Source organism: Nicotiana tabacum, chromosome 3 (assembly GCF_000715075.1).
Source record: "Nicotiana tabacum cultivar K326 chromosome 3, ASM71507v2, whole genome shotgun sequence".
NCBI classification, from domain to species: Eukaryota; Viridiplantae; Streptophyta; class Magnoliopsida; order Solanales; family Solanaceae; genus Nicotiana; species Nicotiana tabacum.
The window spans coordinates 197,092,636-197,119,267 of record NC_134082.1 but is presented as its reverse complement, the minus strand read 5'-3'; the positions used below and the strand labels follow the sequence as shown (position 1 = coordinate 197,119,267).

Below are 26,632 nucleotides of genomic sequence, written 5' to 3'. Positions count from 1 at the left end.
ATCGGGTGTTGTATGAGTGAGTTGCCAGAATGCCAATCAACTAACCACCTGCCTGAACTCAATACATCAACAACAACCTTGTTAGTGGTTAGGGCTTTAACAAATTAGTAACCGCACATTTGGGGAATGAATGCACCTAAGCATTTAACCGTTTCTATTATACATTTAATCGGCTGCTTGCGTCATCCCGGTTTTCCATTTGCAACTTCTTTCTTCTCTTTTTCCATTCTGGCCTTTTGTTTTGTTTTTATCCTCTCATTTCTCTCTTGTTTTGCCATTGCTTCTTTATCTTATTTTCTCTCTTTTCTTTTTTTCTTCTTTTTTTTCTCTTGTTTTCCTCTTTTTTTTCCTTCTTCTTTCTTTTTTCTCTTTTGGTTATGGTCGAATCCTATGGAGATTGTCTATGTATCATGACCCCGCATGAATCAGACCGAGGGTAGTTCTGGGAGATAAGTACGAAAGTAAATAATAAAATAATTTTTGGAATTTTCAATTTCATAAAAAGCGAACGCTTTGATTACAAAGACTCAACACTAACAGACTCCAGACGCTGATGAAAAGATGAAATACAGACTCCAAAAATAAACTATCATACTCCGACAAAAGAAAATACAGACTCGAACACAATTGATAGACTCCGGCAAAAAGAAAATACAAACTCAACACAACTGACAGACTCTAACGGAAAAGGAAATACAGACTCAAATGAGAAATCATGAATACATCAATGCTCCTGGCGCCCGCGGGACATCATTCGGTCTCGCCGCGGGCCTATATGCAAGATCCCTTTGAAGTCGGTCCAAGTCACTCATTATCTGCTTAACGAATGTCATCACTATCGCGAAGAAGGTAGTGCGAGTCATATCCTTACAGACTTGGCACTTCATAACAATGTAATCGGCGATGTTTCTAATTCTCTCTCTTATGACAACAAAAAGGGCCTACGATCATCTCCAAATGCAATTATTACCGACGATTTTACCTTAAATCACAACCAAGCCAAGTTCTAGACTCTGTAGGACATAATACTAAGCAAGCATTTATCTCATCACACAAAATATTTTGGATAGACACTCAATTAAGACCGCGGTCACCAATGGTCTCTCTTACTTACAAGGACAGGATCATGCATCCCACAAGTCAGGCACAGTTAATTTTGCCAACTACAAGCAACTTTTCAAAAACTTATCTAAAAACAAAGAAACAATAAAAATCTACTCTAGTAAGTGTTTGGTTCAAATATTACGACCATAGTAAAGAACCAAACAAGAAATCCAACAAGACAAGAAGTTAACCTAGAAAGATAGAAATATAATATTTTTAAATTTTTATAACAACTATTAACATCCCCCACTCCCATACTTTAAATTGTGGCACGTCCCCATGACACACAAGTAAAAAAGCAAGAGGTAAGGAAATTCCCCTGATTCTTTTTTGCTTTCGAGAACTTATAAACTCAACCCCTAGTTCTGAATTCAATCCTCATTTATGCTCTTTGGAACTTTTTAAAGATCTCATTAGTCCAAATTCATTTGAGGATATCTGTAAGACCCGCTCTTTTATTTCTTGCTTGGCCTCATTTTGTGTGGTGAATTGCTCCTTCAAAATGATCCTCAACTTGTTCTTTTATTCCTTCATAAGATCAAACCCTGCATATTTATATAAATCTATGGCAGTGTCCAGTAAAAATACCATAACTTTGTGTACGTTTGAAATACTGGAAACTAGACTCAAAGATATTCATTTCTCCATAAGAATAGTGATAAAAATCCTTGTAGAATAGGAGATCATTCCTTGTCACCATTTGAATTTAGATCGTGTGTTTCTAGAGAAATATTTTAGCTCCAACCTCTAAATTCTATTATCCGTTGCTTAAATCTTCATTCTTTGTCACCATTTGACTTCTAAAACATCGTATCCACTCATCAAAACTCTCCTTTGCTATCTTTTATATATTTTTGGACCTTTTCAACTTTTTATTCTCATATTTATACTTAGGACTCGTCTCTACGTCAATAAAATACAAATGTGAGTTTTCTAATAAAATTATCACTAAATTACTCACCAAAAATTTAATAACCACCCGAAATATAACCAAATAAAACCCTCAATATTAAGCTCATCAGATCTCTTCGTCAAACTAGATATTTTATGTATGTATTTTCTAGAATTGGTCTACTACTATCTGTTGGCACCCATACTCCACAAAGGCTGAATGATGCACTTGGTTGACGTTTAATACAAAATTATTTACCTAAAGAGGGAGGGATCAATTCCCATTTATTATTTTTTTTCTTTAGTGATACACCCATATTCTAAAAATTCTAAATCCGCCTCTGTCTAAGATTACTCTATAGATTCATGTGCGGCAAGTGCATCCTTTTTATGCACAAATATATACTTTGAAGGTTAAAACCTTGAACTATAAAACTCTATTCTGATAAGTAGCAACACGATATTCAAGTCTAAAGAAAATAACACTTTGACGCGAGATGCTAAAAAAGAATGTCATGTAGTTGAGTTGTGTGATGGCAAAGGCCTTTAATCTTGTAGAAATGACACCAAGTAGCCACTCTAAAGAGATTCTAGTTAGAAATTAGTTTGTCCTAAGTTTTAATTTATCAGTTCAATTTGTTCTGAAGTTAAAGATTTTAGTTAATAATTTCAGGACAAAATAAATACTTATATCTAAATAGCATCACTGAAAGTGACTATATGTGCACTTGCCCCTTCAATCTTTGACTCTGTAACCCGCCGGCCCACGTCTAAACTAAAATGATGGGTAGACTCTCATCCGATAAAGTGGTAAAAATAGCACGGTATAGCCAATTTTCGGACTAGTCATTCAAAAATAGTCAACGTTTACCAAGTCAATGAAAAATAGACACTATTTTGCTGCAATGGAGATCGGTCCAGCATAATATACTGGAGTTCGGTGCACCTGTGTATGAACTCCAGCATATTATGTTGGACCGATACACTTTGCTGGCTCCAGTATAATATACTGGAGACTGGAGCACCGGTGCTCCAAACTCCAGTATATTATGCTGGACAGATATACTTGCTGGAACTCCGGTATATTATGTTGGAGTTCTAGTGTACTTATGCTGGAACTCCATCATATTATGCTGGAGTTCTAGCATACTTATCCTAGAACTCCAGTATAATATGCTGGAGTTCAAGTATACTTATGCTGGAACTCCAGCATAATATACTGGCGTATTTTTCGGGTTTTGAACAGTGTTTTCGCTTAAATTTATCTTTACATAAAAAGTGGCTAAATTTTGATTACTTTTGAAATTGAGCTATTTTTGAACGACCAGTTGCAAATCTGGCTATTTTTGAATTTCTCCCGATAAAGTGGGCTAACATATTGGGCCACAGTATGCAGATCTGAGCATTATCGAAATGGAAACATGAAGAATATCCAGTCACCCACTTTCATGAAGAATTAAGACATGGACAAATATGGTCCATTAAAAAATGGGCCAATTAGGGGGCGGATCATTTGCACAAAATTTTAAGCCCAACTGATGCAAACTCATATCTTGGTAGAAAAATTATTTTGTACCTTAGGCTTTCCAAGTCAAGTCTGCATGGCAAATAAATTTCCCCTTTAACCGAATTGTTAGCATATTCAACAAGGACTTCAAGCACATAAATATATCCTTCACTTGCGCAATTTGAATTAAGTAGGATCTCTTCCACGCCTTCACTTTCCTGCAAATTGAGATGCATCCCCACCTGCCCCTGCCTCCTCCCTCCCAGCTAGCTCCTCATTTTTAAAAAAAAAAATCAGTTCTAATTTTGCATTAACAAAATGCTCCGTCTGGTTCTAGTTCTACAACGAAATTAATAGGTTAAGGGGTAATATTACGCAATAAAAGAATTAGGACTGAAAGATACTCCGTAGATAAGTTGGGGGTGGAAAACCAAATTAAAGAGACTTTTTATGACATGTTATTATTCTATTTTCTAGGCTATTTACGGCAGGTTATTAGTCTATTTTTTCAGATTACCATATAAGACTTGGTATAAAAGTAATTTGTAAGTCAACTTAATTTGATGGTGCAAACTATAATATTATTGTTGGCAGAGGGGACCTACATTGGGGTGGAGAGTCACCGGAAACCGTTAGCTAAGGCAAAAGGACTCTCTCGCTCTCTATATATATATATACACATAGGAAGGACCCCTTAAATATTTTATGCGCCCCTTAAATCATAAAATTTGGATGGAGGAGCTGGTGTAGAAGTGTTTTACTTTTACTCTCTTAATAACCGAGGTTGGAATTTGGGCTCCTATAATGCATGATTTTTTTATTTTATTTTTAAAGTGGTGCGCGGTGATGCTCAAATAAACTTAAAGACATTATACATTTGCCTATGTGGATCCTGTATTAGTCCATGCAAAGTGTCAATCAAATAGGCCTAAAAGAACATGCCAAAACAAGTTCAACAACAATGGCCGGTACCCACGAAGAGGTCCCCCATGTAGGGGAGCAATTAGGACAACTAGGCCTAGTGCCATACATAATGGTGCGTCATCTTTATGTGACAACATAGCCATCACAATAGTGCAACATTAACCAATCAGTCTTAACATAGCCTCCAGTATTACTCCAATTTTACATCAGTTTTCTTCCCTTAGCTAGCCATCCTTTTTGACAAAGATATTTAATTAGAGAGAGTATAACATAACATTTCTTGCTTTAGTGCTTCCCCCCCTATTTTTCACATTACATTTTAGTGCAAGTAACCTTGTTAATTTACATATCTACATATCCCATTTTCATAAACTAAATTATACAAAATGAGATATTTTTATCGAAAAAGAGAAGGAAAAAGGATCACATGGGAGCATGTGTGAATAATGATAAGGTCGTTGGTAAACTTTCTTGTACGGTGGATATAGTACGGTTGTGACCCACAAAGTCACACGTTCAATCTTTTTTTTCTTCCTTGTTTTAAATAATACGAATATTTTATAGGTACATGATTGGTAGGCACATCATGAAATTAAAGTCCTATATATGTGCACGGAAGTCAATAACGTATCTGAGTTGCCCAATAAAATACTCCAATTTTGAGACTACTCTTTGTACTCAATTGATTTTCTTTTCTTAGGTACAAAACTTTTACTCAATATTGCAGCCATACACGAACTTCTGTTTATCACATTAGACTACAAACAATTTTCAACGGAAAAGGTTGATCATATATTATTCGAAATTGTTTTTGATTTTACTTTATGTTGTATTATTGGTTCACTTGTATTCTTGTCAATAGCAAACCTCTGTATTTAACTTGTCTTCTATGAATGAAGCTTAAGAGCGATATATGTGGACTTACCGTATCCAAATTCTTCAACAATAAATAAATTTGTCACTTAACTTTTAACTATGATTTAAAATAACCCTCAAATTAAAGCTCCGTTACGGGTTACCGAAAAAAATGAGACCTTTTACTGGCATGGGTACTGTTAGGTCCAACATATAATAGAGGTCAAAACTGCTAAATTTTGAATTGTACATGAACAGTTTTGACTCATTACCCTATTTTAAAAGTGCCTCCATTATGGTGCTCACATCTAGGATCATGCTTTGGATATTCAACTATTCGTCATGTAAATTTATTCCATTTACTAATCTTGTGGAGGTGTGATATCCACATCATTTTATTTAATTCTTATCCCTTAGAAAAAAAAATTATATTCTCATCCCTGCTGTTCATTTTGAAAACTACAAAAGTTTATAAATTCAGTTCTACAATGACCATTACATTAAAAACAAAATTTATAGTCAGCCCATGATGTTGCTACGAAGGAGGCATTTCCTTTGCAGCGTATTCTTTTTTAAAAAAGAAAAAATATCTAATAAAGTATTTTAACTGTTGGCCCCATAGCCTAGCTGTATACCGTCATTTTGTGAGTCCTACTGTTGACAAAAGAGAGTGAACTCTTCATAACAATAATAACAAAAAATAAATACTTAATTAAACAGTGGGATAGGAGACAGAAACCATCTCGAAGGAGGCGAAGTCAAATGAGGACGTCCTTGTACTAATGAATCAAATCCATTTGTTATTTTAAAAGTTCTATTGGTTACTTCACAAAATCTCCGGACATGAATGCTTCCAGATCTTGGAGGACATAAAGGATTTGACTCAAATTCCCAAACAAAGAAAAATGAAAGAAAAAGATATTGGGATAGCTTTAGCTAGCATAGCCTTCATGTGTACGGTGATATCGGAGGGTCTGATTTCTCGTTATCAAGGCACTTCAGAAGATCATCTCGAAGCCTCGAGACTTCAAGGCTACGGTCGAATTTCCCCTTCGAGGTTCGTGACGCCCGACCTTGGGATAATGTCGACCACAACTATGGTAAGAGTGGGGAGTTCCCAAGGTACACGACTAAGACTGACAGAGCCTAGTGGACTATCCTAGCCCTGGATCAAGGTGTCATCTAGTTGTCCCGTCCCTTTATCTTTGTAATTAATGTATTTTGTACTATGTTGGGATTCCCTCCTATATAAAGGGGATCATTGTCATCTTGTAAATGCGTGTTGCTTCAGTTGCTCCACACGAAATATACAAGCACATTCTATTTGCTCTCTAACATACTCTCTTGATATTATTGCTTTCATTTATTATCTTCATATTTGTTCATCATTTATTGCTTATCATTGGCCATAAAGAGCCTCCATTAATTTTATTACAACTGTTATCCACACTTCGACTGCCTTCGATAGCTCACAGTCGAGCTCTAGAATCGACCTCAAGGCCCCGAATCGACAAACTCGAGGTCCCGATAATTAACCTAACGGTTTGATTATTGCCCTATCCTTAACTCTCATTTCGTTTCTAAGTCTGATATACATAGCATCTACTGCTTAACAACTAGCATAAAAATAGATCACGTATTTTTAGAGTCCCATATTCAAATTTAATTGTTATTACCATTTTAGAGTCTCATGAGTGACTTCGGTCACACGACTGTACCAGCCAAACTAACGTGACTCGGGGATGCCCGACCATCACTACAAAATCATAGGCCTTCAATTACTTCGAATCTACTTCGAAAAGAACCTGTTAAATAGGCTACCCTCAATACAGGCAAAAGAGCTTTGACCACGTCAGCTCTTAAACATCGGCTTCGAGATACTTAGCCTCCGAGCCAAACCTCCCGAGGTGCTCGATCATCGCCATATAATGACTCACAACCGAGGTTTTTTATTAAGCCGTCGAAGAGTCAGACAAACACTATTTCAAAAATCCTTAACGAGGTAAAAATAAAGCCCACATAAAAGGTCGTTTCGACCCTGAGTGTAAGAGCCATTGTCGCCAGCCTAATGAGACTTAGGGCCATACACACAAAAGGTCGCTTCGACCCAAGGCGTAAGAGCCATTGTCGCCAGTCCACACAAAACTTGAGGGTCGAATGAGCTCGAGTCGTAACCCGACTCGGAGACTGAACCCAAAATAGCTAATTAAATATGCCTAAGAGCAAAGCATAAGAGCCATTGTCTCCAGCCTAATGAGCCCCAAGGCCACACACATAAAAGGTCGCTCAGACCCAAGGCGTAAGAGCCATTTTCGCCAGCCCGCATAAAAGGTCGCTCCAACCCAATGCATAAGAGCCTAAGGGCTAGCTCGAAATTCTAAAAACTTGAGGGTCAGATGAACTCGAGTCGAGATCCAACTCGGAGACTGAGCTCAATCTAATAAAAGCGCCTGAAAGCAAAAGTATAAGAGCTCGAATGCCAGCTTACTCTAAAAAGGGGGAACCGACCCAGTGCCAAGATCGAAGGTCGTGCTGACCAGATACATAAAAGCTGAGTCGCTTGATGATAGCGAAAGCTCGAGGGTCTAATCCGAAGTTCGGGACCTTGGGTCGAAAGTCAAAGTACATCATATAGCATTTCCGAAAAACAAAAAGGAAGGAAGGAATAGGAAATAAAAAGACTTCTTATAACCTCCAGAGAGATGTTTACAAGTCCAGAAAAAACCCTTACAAAAAGAGAAACGAACAGAATCCTAATCTATCATCAAACCTACATCTTCGATGTCTCCACCAAAGGATTGCACCCCGATAACTACGGGTCCTTCAGTAGTTCCTTTCGATGACTTTTTCCCCTCCGGGGGCTCCGCCTTCATTTTTATCACCTTCTGAACCACTACTCAACACACCTCCGAAAGTAAGCAAGGCATCATCTCCCTTCTCTAGGGTCTCCACCCTCTCGAACTCGGCAGGCAAAATGATATCTCCCGCTTGTGTGTCCCAAAAGGTCTGCCCTCGAGATCCTAATCGAGCATGCTCCACTGCCCGAGTCAATCTCGTCTCGTCCCCCTCGGGTGGCCCTCCGGCTTGAGCATTTGTCACAATAGCATCCTCTCAATGCAAAGATATAAGTGTCTCGGTTTCAGTTTTGATCTTGGATAGCGCAACCACCAACTAAAAATGGAGACCTCTGTACTTGTTACTATCCTCCCTCGCCTCACTAAGATGACGCCCAACTAAGGTCACCTTCTCCTGGAGGGCATCCCTCTTGGAAGTTATCTCTCATTCACGCCGTTTGAGTTCGGGGATTTCAGAGTCTCTGGCCCGAAGCTCCTCCTTCAGTAAGGCACCTTCCTTCTCAAACTGCACAAATCAAATCCAAGACGTTAAAACATCGGGATCTGGCAAAAACATTCAGATAATAACAAACGAGGACTAGATAACTTGTTTAGTAAGAAGAGCCTTATCACACTCGAGACGGGTCACCTCGACCTGATACCGGGTGAAAGTCTGATTATAATGCGCCATGGCCTGAAGCCACGAAAAAAGACAAGTTAGAGAGACAAAGGTCAAGGCAACCGAGGCCCGAGCGATAGGCAGGGTTTGCAAAGATTACATGCTCGTAACGCCTGCTCATCTCACCAAAGACAAGGGAAGCATCGATCTCAGGGACTCCCTCGGGAATGGTTGGAAGCCTTTCGTGCACATCTCCGCCTTTGACAGGCATCCCCGCATCGGGAGATTCTTCGTGCGGGGAATCTTGCACTCCTTTGGAAGGAAGGGTCGTTCCCTGAGGAGAATCAATCACGACCACGTCATTGGCAGGGTCTGTCAGGACCACCCCTTGTCTATTCAGGGGCCCAGAACTAGGCCCCTCCAAACCACCTAACGAAGGCACCCCAGACCGAGGGGAACTCTTACCACTGAACAGCTCGGGGGCAGAACCTGATACTCCCTCAGTTGTCTCTCCTCCATGAAGTGGGATCGCAACGACATCAGCCTCCAGCTCGGAAGCCACCAGGTCTACGGCACCAGGATCGGCCAGGTTTCCCGCCGTTTCCAGGGTTAGAGCTGTCGGGTCTACCTTAGCTCCTTCTGCCTTGATCTTCTTAGATTCAGAAGGCCTGTCCAATGGATCCCTTTGTCTCTTTTTCCCTTCATCGGGTACAAAATCGCCCTCCATACCGGGCCTGGGATAAATCACGCCACACTCGCTCAACATATGGGCAAATTGAGTCCAAGCGGCCAACCCAACCGGGAGGTCCGAAACCGCACCAGGGTAAATTGTTGGGGCTGCATTAGCAAGAAAAGTTGAGTGCGTTGAAGAACGTATTCAAAGAGAAGCGATGGAATACTGGATAGTGTGTCACCTTACGTTCTATATTCCACCTCTCGAGAAACGGCATCTTTTCCGCCGGGATCAGGTCAGAAGTCCTTACTCGGACAAAGCGGCTCCTCAGTGCAGGCAAAGAGGGCTCCTCGGTGCAGGCAAAGAGGGCCCTCGGGGCTCGACAGCGGAGTTTGATTAACCCCTACAGAAGAGACGAGGGCTGTACATCCTGATCAGATGATCAAGGGTGAAGGGCACCTCCCTAATCTTGTTCTCGTAGTACCTGATCATGTAAACAACACGCCAGAATGAAGGATGAATCTAGCCAAGGGTCACTTGGCATCGTTGGTAGAAGTCGAGAATCACGGGGGCGAAGATGGCCCCACCAGCCCTAGAGTAAACGAATAAGTGTACACACTGAGGAAACCTATTTTGTGTGTTATAATATCCTCCTCCCAAGAAGGGATCTCCACAAGCACCGTGTCCCCCCAGAGACAATCATCTTTCACTCTTCCGACGTCTGTTATCGAGCTAATATACTGAGTCACGGGCTCACTTCGCCCCGGCTTCGAAGAAGGCCTCTCGATCTTGAAATCAGAAGCCATCACAAAAGATCCTGGAACGCATTCCTCAGCACGAGGAGGCATTGTCACTTCACCTTGAGATAAAAGATAAGAGGATGAGGCCACATTCTCCTGGGAAACAGAGGCGGAAGCTTTCGCCATTGCTAGAAAATTCCGGGAGAGAAAGGGGAGTCGTGTTCCTAGGAATGAATAAGGGTAAAGGAAGAAGGAAGCTTTTTTGGGTTTTGGAAATGTAATGAGTTGGGAAGAACAAGGAGAGGAATACTTATAGAAGCCCCGCGTGCGCATTGAAGAAGGCCAAAGGGCAGCTAACTACCATAATCAATGCAGAGGCCTTCGAGGGCTGCGTGTGCACTGTCTTTTGGCACCTTGTAATTGCTGTCATCGCAAGAATATAGGAGGGGACAAAGGTTCAAGGTCGTTTCTTATTACTTTCACTTTAAGAAACGCGGAGACTATTTGTGTACGGTGAATCGGAGGGTCCGGTTTCTTGTTATCGAGGCACCTCAGAAGATCATCTCGAAGCCTCGAGGCTTCAAGGTTACGGTCGAATTTCCCCTTCGAGGTTCGTGATGCCTGACCTTGGGATAATGTTGACCACAACTATGGTAGGAGTGGGGAGTTCCCAAGGTACACGGCTAAGACTACCAGAGCCTAGTGGACTATCCTAACCCTGGATCAGGGTGTCATCTAGCTGTCCCATCCCTTTATCTTTATAATTAATGTATTTTGTACTATGTTGGGATTCCCCTCCTATATAAAAGAGACCCTTCTCATCTTGTAAAGGCATGTTGCTTTAGTTGCTCCACACGAAATATACAAGAACATTCTATTTGCTCTCTAAAATACTCTTTTGATATTATTGCTTTCATTTATTATCTTCATATTTGTTCATCATTTATTGCTTATTACTGGCCATAAAGAGCCTCCATTAATTTTATTACAAATGTTAGACACACTTCGACTGCCTTCGATAGCTCACAGTCGAGCTCCGGAATCAACCTCAAGGCCCCGAATCGACAAACTCGAGGCCCCGATAATTAATCTAACGGTTTGATTATTGCCCTACCCTTAACTCTCATTAAGTTTCTAAGTCTCATATACATAGCATCTACTGCTTAACAACTAGCATAAAAATAGATCATGTATTTTTAGAGTCTCATATTCAAATTTAATTGTTATTATCATTTTCACGATAAACACTTCATTTACCAGAAACTTGTAAGATATTCAATTGACAAATGGTTTAATTTCTTGTATATATTGACGGGGTAAAGAATTTTAATTCATACGAGTAGGGTAACTTTTCGGTTTGCCTCGGAGACATTATTTTCTTTAGAATTTAGCTGCGATAGTGGTAAAAATAAAATAAAAATCACAGGTCTATTTAATATAACTAATTGTATCATGTCGCGTTGATCTATTTTTAGGCTACCAATTATCATATCAAGCTTGTTACGAAACTACATGATGTGAGCAAGGGTAGAGCTAGGTGTAAAAATTGCACGGGGCGTCCTATTTGGTCGCCCCCATTTAACCTATACTCATTTTTTTAAAAACTTTTAACTTGTACCTGCTTTTTAAACAATTTCAGCCCCTTTCTCCTCCTACTTCTCCTTCTCAAAGTTATATCCGCCCTCAACCTCTATCTTTTATGGAAGCGCCAATCCCAATTAGTTTACTAAGTACACTCATCTTGGTCCCATGATTGCACCACCAGTGTTCATTATTCACTTGATTAAGACTAGATCATACTTCTGCGAAAGTTGGCAAAATGAATGCTGCTTTGTGAATCTGAAAAAAAAAAAGATAAACAAAAACTTCAGATCTAGAGTTCTAGAACTTCAGTTCTAGAGCTGAAGTTCGCCAGTTACAAAACAAAAATTTCAACTCTAGAGCTGAAGTTCGCCAGTTACAAAAATAAAAACTTCAGCTCTAGATTTGAAGTTTGTCAGTTAGCCAGTTACAAAAATAAAAACTTCAGCTATTACAAATAAAAACTTCAGCACACTTAGTTCAGCACACTTGCTACTTTAGTCCCGTCTACTAGAATGCTGAAATTTTGCGTGATTGCCTTTGCTACTTCAGCCCCGTATGCTGAAGTTATGCGAAAAAGTGGGTACGCTTGTAATTTTTTTTTTTGCAAAGCGGGCACAAGTTAAAACGTGACCCAAAAAGCGGGTATAGATGCAAATGCCCCGAGCTAGGTGGAGGTAATAAGTGGGTTCAATCGAACCTCCTTCCCGAAAATTATACAACATAAATAAGGTTAAACGTTTTTTTTAATGTACAGTCAAACATCTCTATAACAACCTCGTTTGTTCCGGATATTTTTGATGTTATAGCGAATTGCTGTTATAGAAAACATATATTATAATAGAATATGAGATTTAATTCTGGATTAATTGGACTTTTATAGAGAAGTGTTGTTATATAAGGATATTGTTATATAGATGTGACTGTATATATATTAGTGTTGAAACCCATTAGCTTCTTTAAATGTTAATTGTTTTTATTTTTTGAATTCTCTAACTGAGAAACATATTTCCGCCGGTAGATATAATAGGTCAAGCCAATGTAATCGTGTAAAAAATTTATAAACCGTGGTGCGTAAAATTAATTTTTTTTAACTTTATCCATCATTCGACCTTCATTTGTCTTACATAAGTTTGTAATTAACACGAGGGAATTATCGTTATTATTTCTTAGGTAGTGGAAATTGAATAGCATGATGACGGACCAGAGAATCAAAAGGAAGTTGCCTTGAAGTTTCCATAGAGTTCATGATTTCAAACTTTTCAAGCCTATCCAAATGGAACATGCTTTACGTGTCAAACAATTATAGCCGGATTTTATTGACTACTCCCCAATCACTGCAACTTTCAGAGTACAACTTTCTGACGTTTGATTATTCTTTTCTTCTTGGATCTTGCTAACCATTTCAAATCTTATTTTTGTTTTCTTTTCTTTTTCAACTTACGAAAGAGCATAAGAAAAAGCAAAAAAAAAAGCAAAAAAAAAGGCATTCACATAGAGACAATAAATAAATTTAATCCAAAGTACGAGAAACAGAAGATGATATAATTAAGTAACTACGTACATTGCCTTTGCTTTTGTGTGTATACCCAAAGTCCAAAATCAGAATGAAAGAATGAAAATAACTTAAGTTTCCCTTTTCCCCCCAGATAATAATACAAGCAAAAAGGTATGAACATGTAAATTCTTTCCAAGTTTCAGCCCCTAATGTCCTAAGAAAGGGATAATACAAAAAAAAAAAAAAAAAAAGACCAAAAAAAAAATGGATAAAGAAGACTATTGGTAATTGACAGCAAGTTTACAAAAGAAAATAATATGCTGATATTATTTCCTTTATTAGTTCCCTGAGAAACTGCTAGTCTTGTTGCTATTGCTTGTGGGACCGGACGTGGGGTTGTTGCCATTGTTCGGATGGGAACCACCGATGATGGAGGAGATGGCGGCGGCAAGGGCGGCAGTAAAGTTGGGGTCGGCAGTGATGGCGGCCGTGGCGGCGGAAAGTGTATCAGAAAATGAGGGGTGGTGAATATTGTCTTGAGAGACTTGTAAACCTGAAAATCTTGATTGGTTATACAAAGCCTGGCCCAAAACCTGAGGCATTTGTGGAGCTGACATTGAACCAACAAAATTCGGATGATTAAGACCAGCTGGTAAAGGAACTTGGAATTGTGTAGCTGGATTTCTTTGATGATAATTAGACATTGCATTTGGATTTTGAGTAAGGTCCAATGTTACAGTAGGAAATGGAGCTGATGCTGAAATAGTTGCCATATTTGATGAACATGGAAGAATGGTCCTTGCTAGGAAATTTGTATTCATTAAACCATCAGCACTTGGCATTGAACCAGACAGCAACATGTTTGCTGCTGCTGAAGTGGTGGATGCCATAGCCATGGCTGCTGGTGGTAGTGGGTGGTTATGTGTACCTTCATATGTTGTTATTAAGATTGTTCTGTCCTCAGCACACCTTTGCACCTGAACATTTATGTCAATATTACACATTAGACTTACTTCAATTTTATGGGTAAAGGTGATCTGATTGTGTAAAAATGGTATATATTACTTAAACTCGTAAATTAAACATAGATGAATGTACCTGTTTGCGCACTGGACAACCAACAGCCATGGTGCAACGATAATAAGCTCGTGGACATGGATTACCTTTTGCCATCTTCTGACCATATTTTCTCCACTGGCAACCATCACTTATCTACAAAATTTTCAGACACATGACTTAGTTTGATGCAGAAATAATTAACATGTTACTACATAACAGTACATAAAAACTATGCTTAACAAGTTATGTACCATGGGAGCTTCTGATCGGGCACGGACAGAAACACGAGCTTTCCTCATGGTTGCTTCTGTTGTTTGTTCAACAGGTTTTGAGGAATTCATCAATTTAGGAACCTTGTTGGGAACCCAACTCTCAGATTCTGGGCTTTCTTCCCTGCCAATTGCCTTATCTCTTGACATTTCCATATTGTTACGAGGTGATCCAGAATGTGTTCTCTCTTCTGATGTTGAATGAGATTGAGATGGCTCGTCCACTGGATCAGCTTTCGCACTACTTGGACCTAGTTCCATGAATTGTCTTGGAACTATGTCCCCATCTTTTTCTTGATTCTTCTCTTCAGACTTCACTTCAACAACCTAAAGAAATAATAGATGATTATCTGATTGTGGAAATATCTATTAAAGTCGATAAAATTTAAACTTTAGAATTTACTGTTTTACTAAAGGAAGATTTTGGAAACTACCTCATGGTTATGTGGACTTTCAGTTCTTGAAATCAGCTGTTGTTGCTGTTGCATGAGGGTAACAAGATGCATCTGAAGTGCAGAATAACTGTTGGTAACTTGAGTAAGCATCCCTTTTAGACGTTGATTTTCAGTATTCATCCTTTCCAGCTCAACTTGCAATTGTGCCAACTGCTATATGTAAATTAAGACAATAGAAGATATAATTCAATTGACTAATCAAAATTACATGTATGTGCATGACATAAAACACACAGTATCAAAGTTTCATTAATGGAAATTTGAAGTCGACTAGTTTAGTTTTTATTTTATTTTTACTTTTGCGTTAAACTAATAAGTTATCGTCAAATTACCTCATTTTTAGTTCTTTTTTCTTCAACTTCTGATGAAATCCCATCATCTACTGTTGATTGATCACTAATTCCAGTATTTGCAGTCACAAGTTGCAAACCAGTCTACATAAAATTAAATAACAAACAATTATTATATGATCACTTGAAATTATTCAAGAAATGATGGAGCCATAATTTAAAGATAGTAGATTATGAGCTTAGTAATATGTATATCTGAATCAATCTATACTTGTTTTTTTGTACATATATGTAAAATCTAACCCAAAATGAATAAGATAGAAAAAAAAAAAAAAAAGGGATCACTTACATGTACAAACAAATCAGTCCTCATAGTATTATTACCCTGAGAATTCTCCTTCTTTACAACGACATCATGAATAGACTTCTTCTCAGAGAAGAAGTCAACTTCATTAACCATGCCCGGCCGTTTCTCGTCAGCCGGAAATTCGGCTCCGGAAAACATTTCACCACCCTTGATATTGTTCAATCTTGGGCTTAAGTTAAAACCAAAAAAAGGCTTGTTCTTGAAAAAACCTACTTTATCAGAAGAACTTTCAAGGGTAAGACCCCATCCTTTGTCCATAAAATCAATATATTTTAAAGAATAAATAAGCTGGAGAATTAATATGGAGCAGCAGATAATCAAAAGCCAAGGAAGAAGCAAACTAGAGAGATGAAAAAAGTAGGAAAATGTGGAGATAGAAAGATGATAATGAAGAGTCTAAGAAGTTTTTAGCAGATGCAATGGACGCAGCTATAAAAAGACTTGAGGTGGTGACTTCTGCGAAGGTTACGTAGACCAAGAAAACTACGTTGATTAAGTACACAAAAATAAAAATAAAAATAAAATAAAAGAAATACCTTACCCTCCCAAAAAATGTCACTGTTACTGTTTGGACACTCAAACAATTTTTTACTTAACTACAACTTTTTTCAAGCAATTCCAAATAGGTCTACCATAAAAGTTACTATAATTTATAATAAAGTTTTATGAAAACTAATACTAATATGTTTGTTTAAAATATTTAGAAGTTAAAACCTGAATTTATCCAAAATATAAATAAGTTAATCCTTTGTAACAAGTAGAAACCATTTTTCATCTTTGAAATTTTGCAGAAGAGTTTTCAGAAAAACTATTTTCAGCAATAAAGAAAAAGGTGTAGTTTTTCCAAAAAGTTGAATAAATCATTTGATTAGCTTTAATTTTTAAGGAAATTATAAAATCAAAAATCTTTCTTGGTTTTATGATTGAAAATTTATTTTTTCAAAAAGTTGAATTATTTTTCAAGAACTCTTCTATAAGCAAACACATGAAATTATTTGATCGTGTGAAGTGAAAATTGAGAAATGAGAAAGAGAAAAGGGTGTTATGGTGAAAATAAGGCAACGTAAGATGGTGCGTCATTTTATCTTGACAGGTGGCAGAAAGTGGGACCCAAAAGGTGAGTTAAAAGCGGAGAGGGGTTTCCGGCTCAAATGGTCAAGACTGAGTTTGACTCGTTCCATTTTAAATAAAGTAAAGAGAAGAGAAGAAGAAATCCACCGGCCCGAGCGGTGCGGCGCGTCCCACGTGATATAGAAAAGAAAAAGTATGAGAATAAAGTCAACGCATTTGACGGACATACTCATTGACGACTGGGTATTCTGCTAATTTTCGAAAAACATTTGCTTACTTCAAAACATATTAACTTATTACGATTAAATAATTTGATGAGGTAAAATACATATTAGGAGTACTTAATTATGATAAGTGAAAATGATATATATATATATATATATATATATGCAGACATATGTCGTGCATATATTAATTTGATATAAATATTTTGCCAGTAAATTTCATATTATTTTATTATTTATTGAATTAAATTTTATCCACATGGTAGGACAGAATATATAGTAACTTGTAAGTAATATTTACCTTATCAAACCTATATGTATATAAGATGTGAACTAATACTTCATGTCTTTGTCTACAGCTCAAACACATATAAAACACATATGTATATATGTATAATGTATGTATAAAATGGACTGTGACAAATTAAAGGAGTAATGATCCGAGCATACTCTGCACATTTAAATTGTCAAACATTTTAAGTAACAAAATTTTAAGCATGAATTGATTACTTTAAAAGATATTTTGACATTAGCTAGACTACACCAAACGTGTAAGATTTCTTTACATCATACATCCTATTCCATGTGATATACTACTTCTCTTTGTTGGGATACATAAGACGTCATGTTGAAGCTATCAGACAACAAAGTCAAGCATACTAAAATAGACATAATATTTTGATATAGTTCGGTCAAGTGATCTACATCAATCTACTAATATAGAAGAAAAAAATTATGAGTTTATTTTTCTCCTAAATGAGACTCTCCGAAATACTATATTGTGGATGATATATACGTTGTGTATGAATGAGAGATCCTCAATTTATAGAGGTCCACAATCTTTTCAAAAAAAAGGGATCTATCAAATATAGAAGAGATATATATATTTTTCCTTTTAGGAAAAGTACATTCAATTATACAAAATATTTTTCCTTCGTTCAAGTAAAAGTAAAACCTAAATATGAAAATAAAATCATGACAAAATCCTAACACTTTTTAGCTTGTCCAAAAAGAATTACATCATTTTAAATTTGGCAATTATTTAATTTTAAATTTCTTTTATTCTTAATGATATAATTTTATAATTATAAAAATTTCCATTACATATTTAAACTACAAAAATCAAGAAAAATTATAATTTTATGTTTAGTCAAACACCCTTAAATAAATTAAAACAGAAGTAATATAAACTTTAAAGTTATTGTTTTATTTTTGTCAAAGAAGAAGAGAAGAAGATTTGAAAGTGCTAGTGTGTAGCAGTCGTATATGACTGCGACATGAAATTACTTCGGACCCACGTCGTCTACACAAAAGCCTTCTCTATAAAGAAATAGCACACCAGACGCACGTTGAAGATCCCTAGGGAGGGACCATCTGTTGACTCTTTCGGCTATATGCTTCTCTAGTTTTTTGAGCTGCTTGCAACGCCCTAGGGTTTGTTATTTTAGTCATCCTATATATTTAAGATTTTAAAGTACTTATTCATTTTTAATTGGAATTGGAATATCAGGTTGGAACTCCAGAAATAAAGTCACAAGCATTTAACTTTCCAAAGTGAAATTTTCTGAAATTCAAAATAGTTATATCCAAAGACGGATATTAATACCAAGTGAAAATCTAAAAGAAAAGATTTTATATCAGTAATATACTCCCTCAGTTCATTTTTACTTGTCCAGTATTCTAAAAATAGATTTTCACTTTTACTTGTCACTTTTAACATATCAGGAGAAGACAATTTCTTTTTTCCTATTATACCTACAATATTAATTACTCATTTCAAATCATCCTCAAATTCATTAATTATATGCATCAATTAATATGGGTATGATGATAAATTATGACCTTCATTCATTATTTCTTAATGAGTATGCAAAGTCGATAGTGGACAAGTAAAAGTGAACGGAGGAACGAATATATGCGTACCTTAAAGAAAGTACAGGTGGCATGTCTTTACCTTGAATTAATGAGGGTAAGTTGGATTTGGTTCAACTTTCTTTGCAATCTAGAGATCTATTATGTCTAGTACTAGTAAGATTGTGAGGTCAATAGATAATTAAGCTAACTACTGGTGCATTAAAATCGCGTTTAAAGTCAATGAAGTGGGCTACTTGGTGAAAGTAGCCTTCCCTATCTATTTATAACAATTTAACATCATCATCTGCCTCTTAATACTCATTCTAATTAGATCGTTCCCAAATTCCAACCAGCTGTTGACTTTCGTTAACTTCTGTGATTCAATTTCTAATTTATGACGGTTGATTATTTTTTCCAATCAAATGCCCCCAAAGTAACCAGATTACGAAGGTTGATATGTTACACTGAAAATTACGAACCGTAGAGGAAAATGGAGACCTTTCATAAATTGAAATAGAAAAAAATAAAAACAAAAAAGAGGATATACCAAAGTATACATGGAACTCACGCTATTTTCCCGTTAATGAAGCAACTTTATAAATAGGTGTAGAAATTTTAGTGTTGTTATTGTTGTTGATTAATTATGGTTGAATGACAGCAATGTAATGCTGCCATTATGGGATGGATATTGGTTGTAATTGGTAGGTGGTGTAGCTTAAAAACAGCCAGTTTCTGCCCAACTTTTACCCAGAAACCGACCGAAATCGGTCTGAAATATTTTTTTTGCCCAAAAATTCAAAATTCCTTCGGTCAAAAATTTCAAATGAAATCTCCAGATTTTTGAAATTTCCGACCGAATTTGGTCAAAAACTATGAATTTAAATTTATTTATTTAAATAAATTAATAATTTAGTATAATTTACAAATAATTATATATTTAAATAAAATTATTATTTATTTAAAATTCCGACCGATTTCAGTCGGTATTTGAAAATTAAATGAATTTTTTTTTATTAATAACGACCGATTTCGGTCGGTAAATAAACTTTGACAGTCAGTCAACGCTTTGAATAATCCAATCGATTTCGGTCGGAAATTTTCGACTGATTTCGGTCGCAACATGTTAGCGACCATCATTTTTCTGACTAATAAAAAACGGCCGAAAATCGGTTGTTTTTTTACAATTTTCGATCGATTTCGGTTGGTTTTCTTGGACGAATTTAAGCAGTTTTTAGTAGTGATGCGTGGAGAAGAAATTTTCTACAAAAATATGTGGACTTACAAAACATGGTAAAAATGGGGGTGGGGTGGGGGTGGGGGTGGGGTATGTTGAAATTAACAGGGTAGTTTTCAAAATTGATGCCCCCTCCCCATGCATCTAATACTGCTTCAAGAGTAATATTTGCTGTTCCTATTCATAATTAATACGGACATAACGAAAACTTTCTTTTCTACATACGTATATAGTATCTTTATATTTGCTCTATTCGATTTATTTTAAATTATTTTAGTTGATTTTCGAAGTACTTAGAAGTAAAATGTATGAAATAATTGTAAAGAAGAGCTTTAAAATATAAAAACAAAAAAAAGGAATTAGTAGAATATCACCCCCAAAGAGAAAAGTTGTCGTATGAGATGTCGGTCATATTTTTGGAAGATTCAATTGGATGGTAGGTGTATTTCTGTACACCTTAGACCAAACAAAATTTGAAATTTCTTCTCTCTCACACTCACACTTTCCCTCTTTTATCACTCTCTAAAATTGATCTTAGAAAAGAAAAAAAATCATGTTATTTTACATTGTTATTCCTGTTGCGAATCTCTTTTTTATTTTTCATCAAGAACTACAAATAAATCGCTATAATAATTATTACTGGTCAACAAACATCCTCATGCATAGCGTTTTAAAATTTCTCACATTTCTAATGGTGGTGGAACCAGCAGCGCTGACAGTGGTATGATATTGACCATATTTATGGATCTTAGGTTCTTGACTAAACTAAATTAATTTGCATACATATGAGAGAATCTTAACTAGCTATTAGGAACAACTACAAATAATCCAATTTAAGTTGGTGTATAGCCCACTGAAAACATTTGTGCCACCGTCTAATTTGAACAAAACTAGATTCTTGGAGAAAGTGAGAGGAAAGAGAGTGAAGCCAACGGTTATAGAAATAATTCAGTAACAGTGTTCTAACTTTAATCTGGTACATCAATGCTTAAATAAGTAACCAAATAAATACAAAATATTTGTTCAAGGAAAAAGGGGCAAATTTACCCCTCTACTCTTGGGATATTGTCTATATTTAACCTCTGTTATATTATTCGATAAAAATTTTCCAATTTGTTATACTATCCAATCAAATTTAATTCTTATTATTAGTAAACTTTTAAAAATTACCCTTAACCCTAACGGTAATTCACTATCTAATTAAACTAAAGTACCCGTTTTCTTCTAAAAAGTCAATTAATAACTCATTTTCTTTTTAAAATTCATATTTTATTTTCCCTAATCTCATATAGTTTGATCAATGCTTAAAGGGAGGGTGTTGCAGCTCACGTTGATCAACTAAAATGGATGGCTGATTGGATTCACACTTGCTTCTGCTATTCTATGGCATTAATATTTTGTTTGGCCCAGCTCAAATAATTAATTTAATTTGAAAAGTGCTTTTCAAAAAAGTAATATTTTGGAGAGAAACAGTTTTTGTTTGACTAATCAATATGAAAAGTACTTTTGAATAATAATTTGTGTTTGGCCAAATTTTTCTTATCAAATTATGAATAAGGACATGAATATATTTATTTAATACTAGTTAATATTATAAGTAAATAAATAGTTTCAAAAATTTATTATTGAAGACAATAATTAAATCTTTTTATTATATTTAAGTAATATATGAAAATAAAATTAAAAAGTACTTTAATTCTTTTGAAGATGATTTATGTATTTTAAAATATCATTTAACAAATATAAAAGCATTCGCCCCCGAAGTCACTTTATATTAGAAAGCTATCCTAAGAATAAGAAGAGATACTTATACATGAATACCATATGTATTAGGTTTAAAAGAGTAAGGTTATTTTGGTATATGCTATATTTTGTTAAGAAAAAAAGTCAAAACTGCTTCTACTTATTCTAGGGAGAAGCTACTTCCGAAAAGCACTTTTTCCCTATAAAACTTTCCCAAACACCTTAAGTTGAGAAAAAAAAATCGAAAAAATTACTTTTGACCTTTGGAGATGCTTAGTAGGCGTTTGTACATAAGAATTGTAATATTTCAAAATAGGGTGAAATTTTTCTTAAGTGAAAATGGTATTTGAAATTTTTGTGTTTGGACATGAATATGATTTCGGGTTGTTTTTGAAGTTTTGTGATGAATTTGAGTGAAAATTTTGAATAACAATATTTTGGAGTTTTTCAAATTTTCGAAAATTTCAAAATGCATTTTCAAGAAAATTTGAAATTTTACGAACAAACGCTGATTTCGAAAAAAAGTGAGAATTTTTTGAAAAAAAAAGGAAATATTTTTTATGTCCAAACGGGCTCTAGCCAAACAGGCCATAGGAGTGTTTCTTCTGCCTGTAGCCCCATGTTGTTTAATTTATTACTAGTTCTCTAGTGTGGAAAATTCTACAGTATTTTCCACAGAGTAATTTTAAGGTTGTGAGTTAACCATTAGGGTTAGGGATATATACTTTTTAAAAGTTTGTTAATGCTAGGGGGAAATTTGATCAAATACGACAACAACAACAACAATAACAACAACAGCGATTCAGTAAAATTTTATCAGTGGGGTCTGGGGAAGGTAGTGTCTATGCAGATCTTACCCCTACTCCGAGGGGATAGAGAGACTATTTTCAAAAGACCCTATAGTATAAATGATAAATTTAGCCAAATAGTATAATATAAATTAGAGGTAGACAATATCCGAAAGTAATAGACAAATTTGACCATTTTCCCTTTGTTTAAAATTCAACATAAGCCTGTAGTCTTTCATAAACTGGATTCCACATTATTAGAAATTTAACAGCTTAATCAGTTTTTGTCAACTAATCAAATAAATCCAAGTAAAGTTGGTATATAGCCCATGGACAGTATGTCTGCCGCGTCTAAATTGAACAAAGCTAGATTCATGAGAAATGAGAGAGTAAAAGTAAGAAAAAGGCAATATTGGCATGCAAAGCACGAGAAGCATAAGAATTAATGTCTTGTTTTCTTGCAATGGTGGGATACTTTTGATTCGTTTTCTCTGTCGGAAGAGGAAAAAGTTTTGGTTTTGTTCATTGCTTTAGGAATATGGATAGTAGAAAAAGGGGTTTTGGTCCAATTTTATCAAAAGAATGTCTGCTACACTTAAAGACGTTCAACTCATTGGGATCTCCAAAAAAGCTATTTGAATTCAAAAGACTGCTGCTAGGACTAAATAAAAAGCTGGACTATATGTTTTCTTCATTACGACTAGCTAGAGGCAAAACAACGTAACAAAACAGCTAATAGGCGGAAGAAATGGGTCAAATAAAATTGCATCAATTTTCTACTCATATGACAGCTACTAATAAAAATATCATTTTGTCTTCCTTTTCAAGCGTTCTAGTCTTATCGAGTTTCGTTTTTTGGGTCATCACAACAAAAATGAAAAGGAGCCTCATCCGTTTTAGTTAATTAAATCTTAGTCAATAATTTTAAAACTATATGTTCCCTTCGAATGATTAAGAACTTGAGCAAAGGAGTTGATGAAAAATGAAGAGGAGCCAAATTTCTCCGTTTCAATTTATATGAAACAAATTGTGACATGTATTCTTGTTAACTGTTAAAGTCCCGTGTCAAAGATGAAAAAACAGTACTCCTCTATCTTCTTCTCACTGTGCAAAACAAAGACCCCATATTGCTTTGTCTCTTTTTTTTAGCCATCATACCGTGACTTTATTTGTTCCTCTATTTCTCTACTACCATAGCAGTTTAATAGTATTCCGTTACCCTGACAACCTCAAAAACGCGCAGAAGTAGTAACAACGCCATCCGTGATCTGTTGACAAAATAACAAAGAATAGAAATGCAACAAAGAAAGGAAGAAATTTTGAAAGGAAAAAAAAAGTAGTAGCCACATTTGTAAATAAAAGGATATTACTATGAACGACAATTGTGTTCTTATAGTTAAAAATTCAAAGAATGGTGGTACTCCATCCATTCTAATTATGTGAGATAGTCTGAACTAAGAAAGAAATGAAAACTTTTAAAATTTGTGATTTTAAATATGTCATATTATGTGAATTGAAACTTCTGGCCTTATATATGTTATAATTTTTGTGTGATTATAAAAGCTTCTAAGTAACAACAAAATAAAAAAGTGTAAGATAAATTATAATTTAAAAATATATATTTTTTAAATGGATTAAAAAGAAAAATAGAGTAATACTGTAAATACGAAGGCAGTGCCACAATAGCGGCGGGTTGTCAAAAATGAAATTAAATAGACAAAATCGAGGTTGAAGACAAAAAGAGAGTTGACTGAGATTTCATTGACCCTATTAACAATTCCCACGTGGCTTACTCCGTCACGTAGAAAGTTGGTACCCATATTGTTAGGTTTGATTGGACAAAATTTTACAAAACAGATAAAAGAAGAAGAAAATACAGCCATAGCGTTGAATTCTTGTGATAATGGACACTTTTACGTGCAGATTTTTATAGAATATCGTGACAGTTCACACGGGGTTCATGTACGTACTGCTTGACAATAAAGATGATGAAAACGAGATTTTAATCTTTTCATGCTCCTCTCCTTTTAGGGTAAATTACCAGGTTGGTTCCTTCACCAAGACAAAGACAAACGAGCTTATTTAATTTCACTCGTAAATCTTTGTACAAACGACAAAGAACATTTTCCATTATGCTTTTTTCAATTCCCAAACGCTAGCTTATTGTCTCAATTCAGTATGCTATGTAAATTTAGGTCTTGGGCTATAGTTGTATGGGTTAAAATCAGACCAAAGAAATTCGACATACAGAGATAATTACCATGAGCGATTTGCATATCAACGTGGGCAGTTTGACCGAGGTCGGCCAATGATCAACAGAATGAACCGTTGAGCGGTTCATTAGGGCCGATGTCGAACAACATAGATAAGATTAACGACTAGTTTTGTTTTGGGATCCTCAGAGGAAATATTATATTGGATATTCTCTCTGTTTGTACTTTTTAGGATTCTTTGGGAATATTCCATATAAATTGTATGAGAGATAAAGCAAAAGGCAGGTAATATAGAATACTTTTGAAAAGTAGGCTCTCTAGATAAATACAAAGAATAACTTTATGGAGAGATTCGACCTTTTTGGATTATCTATTGTCATTCCCACCAGATCCGAGAAAGTGCTCAATATTCTCTTATATTCCTGTCATTCATCATTGTTAGAGGGAAGAGTGACTTACCTCATTCAATATTTGGTGAATCTTTCTCTTTATTTACATTTATTGTCATTTATTGTTATTTAATACTTGATGTTTTATGCACATTATTACATTCGACACATTTATTACTTGCACATCAATTCCGTTTCTTTACTGCTCACACCTTTCTTACTGTCAACCCAAGATCTGAAGTTATTAGCTTTAACTAAGATTAACTCTCTTTAATAACTGATTAACTAGTTTAACCAAAGATTATCATTTTTTGGTCAAATAATAGTGATCGTAAATTTTTTAACTTTTAGTCCCAAATTAATACTAATATTTACTTCATATTATTTTCAAGCGGTATTAATTTATTGTATATATACATTTCTTCTCTTTAAGAAATAGAGTATTATTTATACACATATAAAAAATTACAAAGCGCTGTTAGATGGTTCTCCTTACTAAAAAGTATATTTCCTGCTACCGTTCCATTATTTATCTAAGTAATGTTACGCCACATCATACAAAGACTTCGAGTATTAATAAAAGATATTTATGATAATATTCTGTAACTTTGATTAGGACCGAGCGTCCAGTTGAGTAGAAAAACTCATCTTTTTAGTCACCCCAAACAAATTTCTAATTGATTGAGTGCAAACCCTTCTCAAACCATGCGTGCTATTTTTGAGTGTGTGGTTGAATGTTAATAGTATGTGAAATAGAAAACAAGCACATCTTAAGTTTTCAACCATCCAGCTAATTTTGGCAACTATATATTTTTCTTTGGTGACTTAGTTGAATAATTTAAGGCATGCAGCTTGCTTAATTAGTGGAAAAAGACAAAGACAAAATGACTACTGTGTTGTAATATAACTTCCAGTTGAATATCAATTACGTCTAAGAAATGTTCTCCAAATAAACAAAGATTTAAAGCTTAGACTTTGCCCATCTAGAGTCACAATACTCACATAGTTGAAGTTGGTGCTCAATATATAAAAAATGTGTCTAATGTTCAATATGACTTGGTTTCGCCTTATTCAATGAGATTGCGAGATAAAAGAGAAAACTATTTTGTATTTGTAATTTCTGAAAACAATAACGTTCAAAAGACGTTATTATCTGATAATGAACTATTGCAGATTTTCGAATCACAAGTCATATCTAGTCTAGACTAGGGCAAAATAAGAAAGAGAAAGAACAGATGGAGAGAGTAATCGATTCAAAATATTATTTATGTTTTACCACATACTCAGGGGCGGATGCACCTTGGCTTAAGCGTGTCATCCAACATCGTTTTGTCGGGAAAATTTATTACATACGTATATGTAATTAATATGCAAAAATAACGTAACGTAAATAACAAAATAAATGACATTGCTTGAAACATATGATTCCTTAGCTCAAACGGTCAAGTCC

At 35.4% G+C, this 26,632-nt stretch overlaps 1 protein-coding gene across 4 annotated transcripts; it reads right to left on the bottom strand.

Moving 5' to 3' along the window:
- Window positions 1-13,252: 13,252 nt before the first annotated feature.
- On the bottom strand, window positions 13,253-16,080 carry LOC107782559 (WRKY transcription factor 6-like). Of its 4 annotated transcripts, none has more exons than XM_016603439.2 (6): window positions 15,649-16,080; window positions 15,342-15,443; window positions 14,989-15,162; window positions 14,537-14,881; window positions 14,325-14,438; window positions 13,253-14,203 (listed from the first exon to the last, which is right to left on the bottom strand). In XM_016603439.2, exons 1-6 carry the CDS (start codon window positions 15,922-15,924, stop codon window positions 13,565-13,567), a joined length of 1,650 nt encoding a protein of 549 aa, XP_016458925.1. In that variant the 5' UTR covers window positions 15,925-16,080; the 3' UTR covers window positions 13,253-13,564. The 4 variants fall into 4 exon arrangements, with proteins under 4 accessions (XP_016458925.1, XP_016458927.1, XP_075106477.1 ...); XM_016603441.2 differs by having other exon boundaries at window positions 14,989-15,159; XM_075250376.1 differs by lacking the exon at window positions 15,342-15,443.
- Between the last annotated feature and the right edge of the window lie 10,552 nt (window positions 16,081-26,632).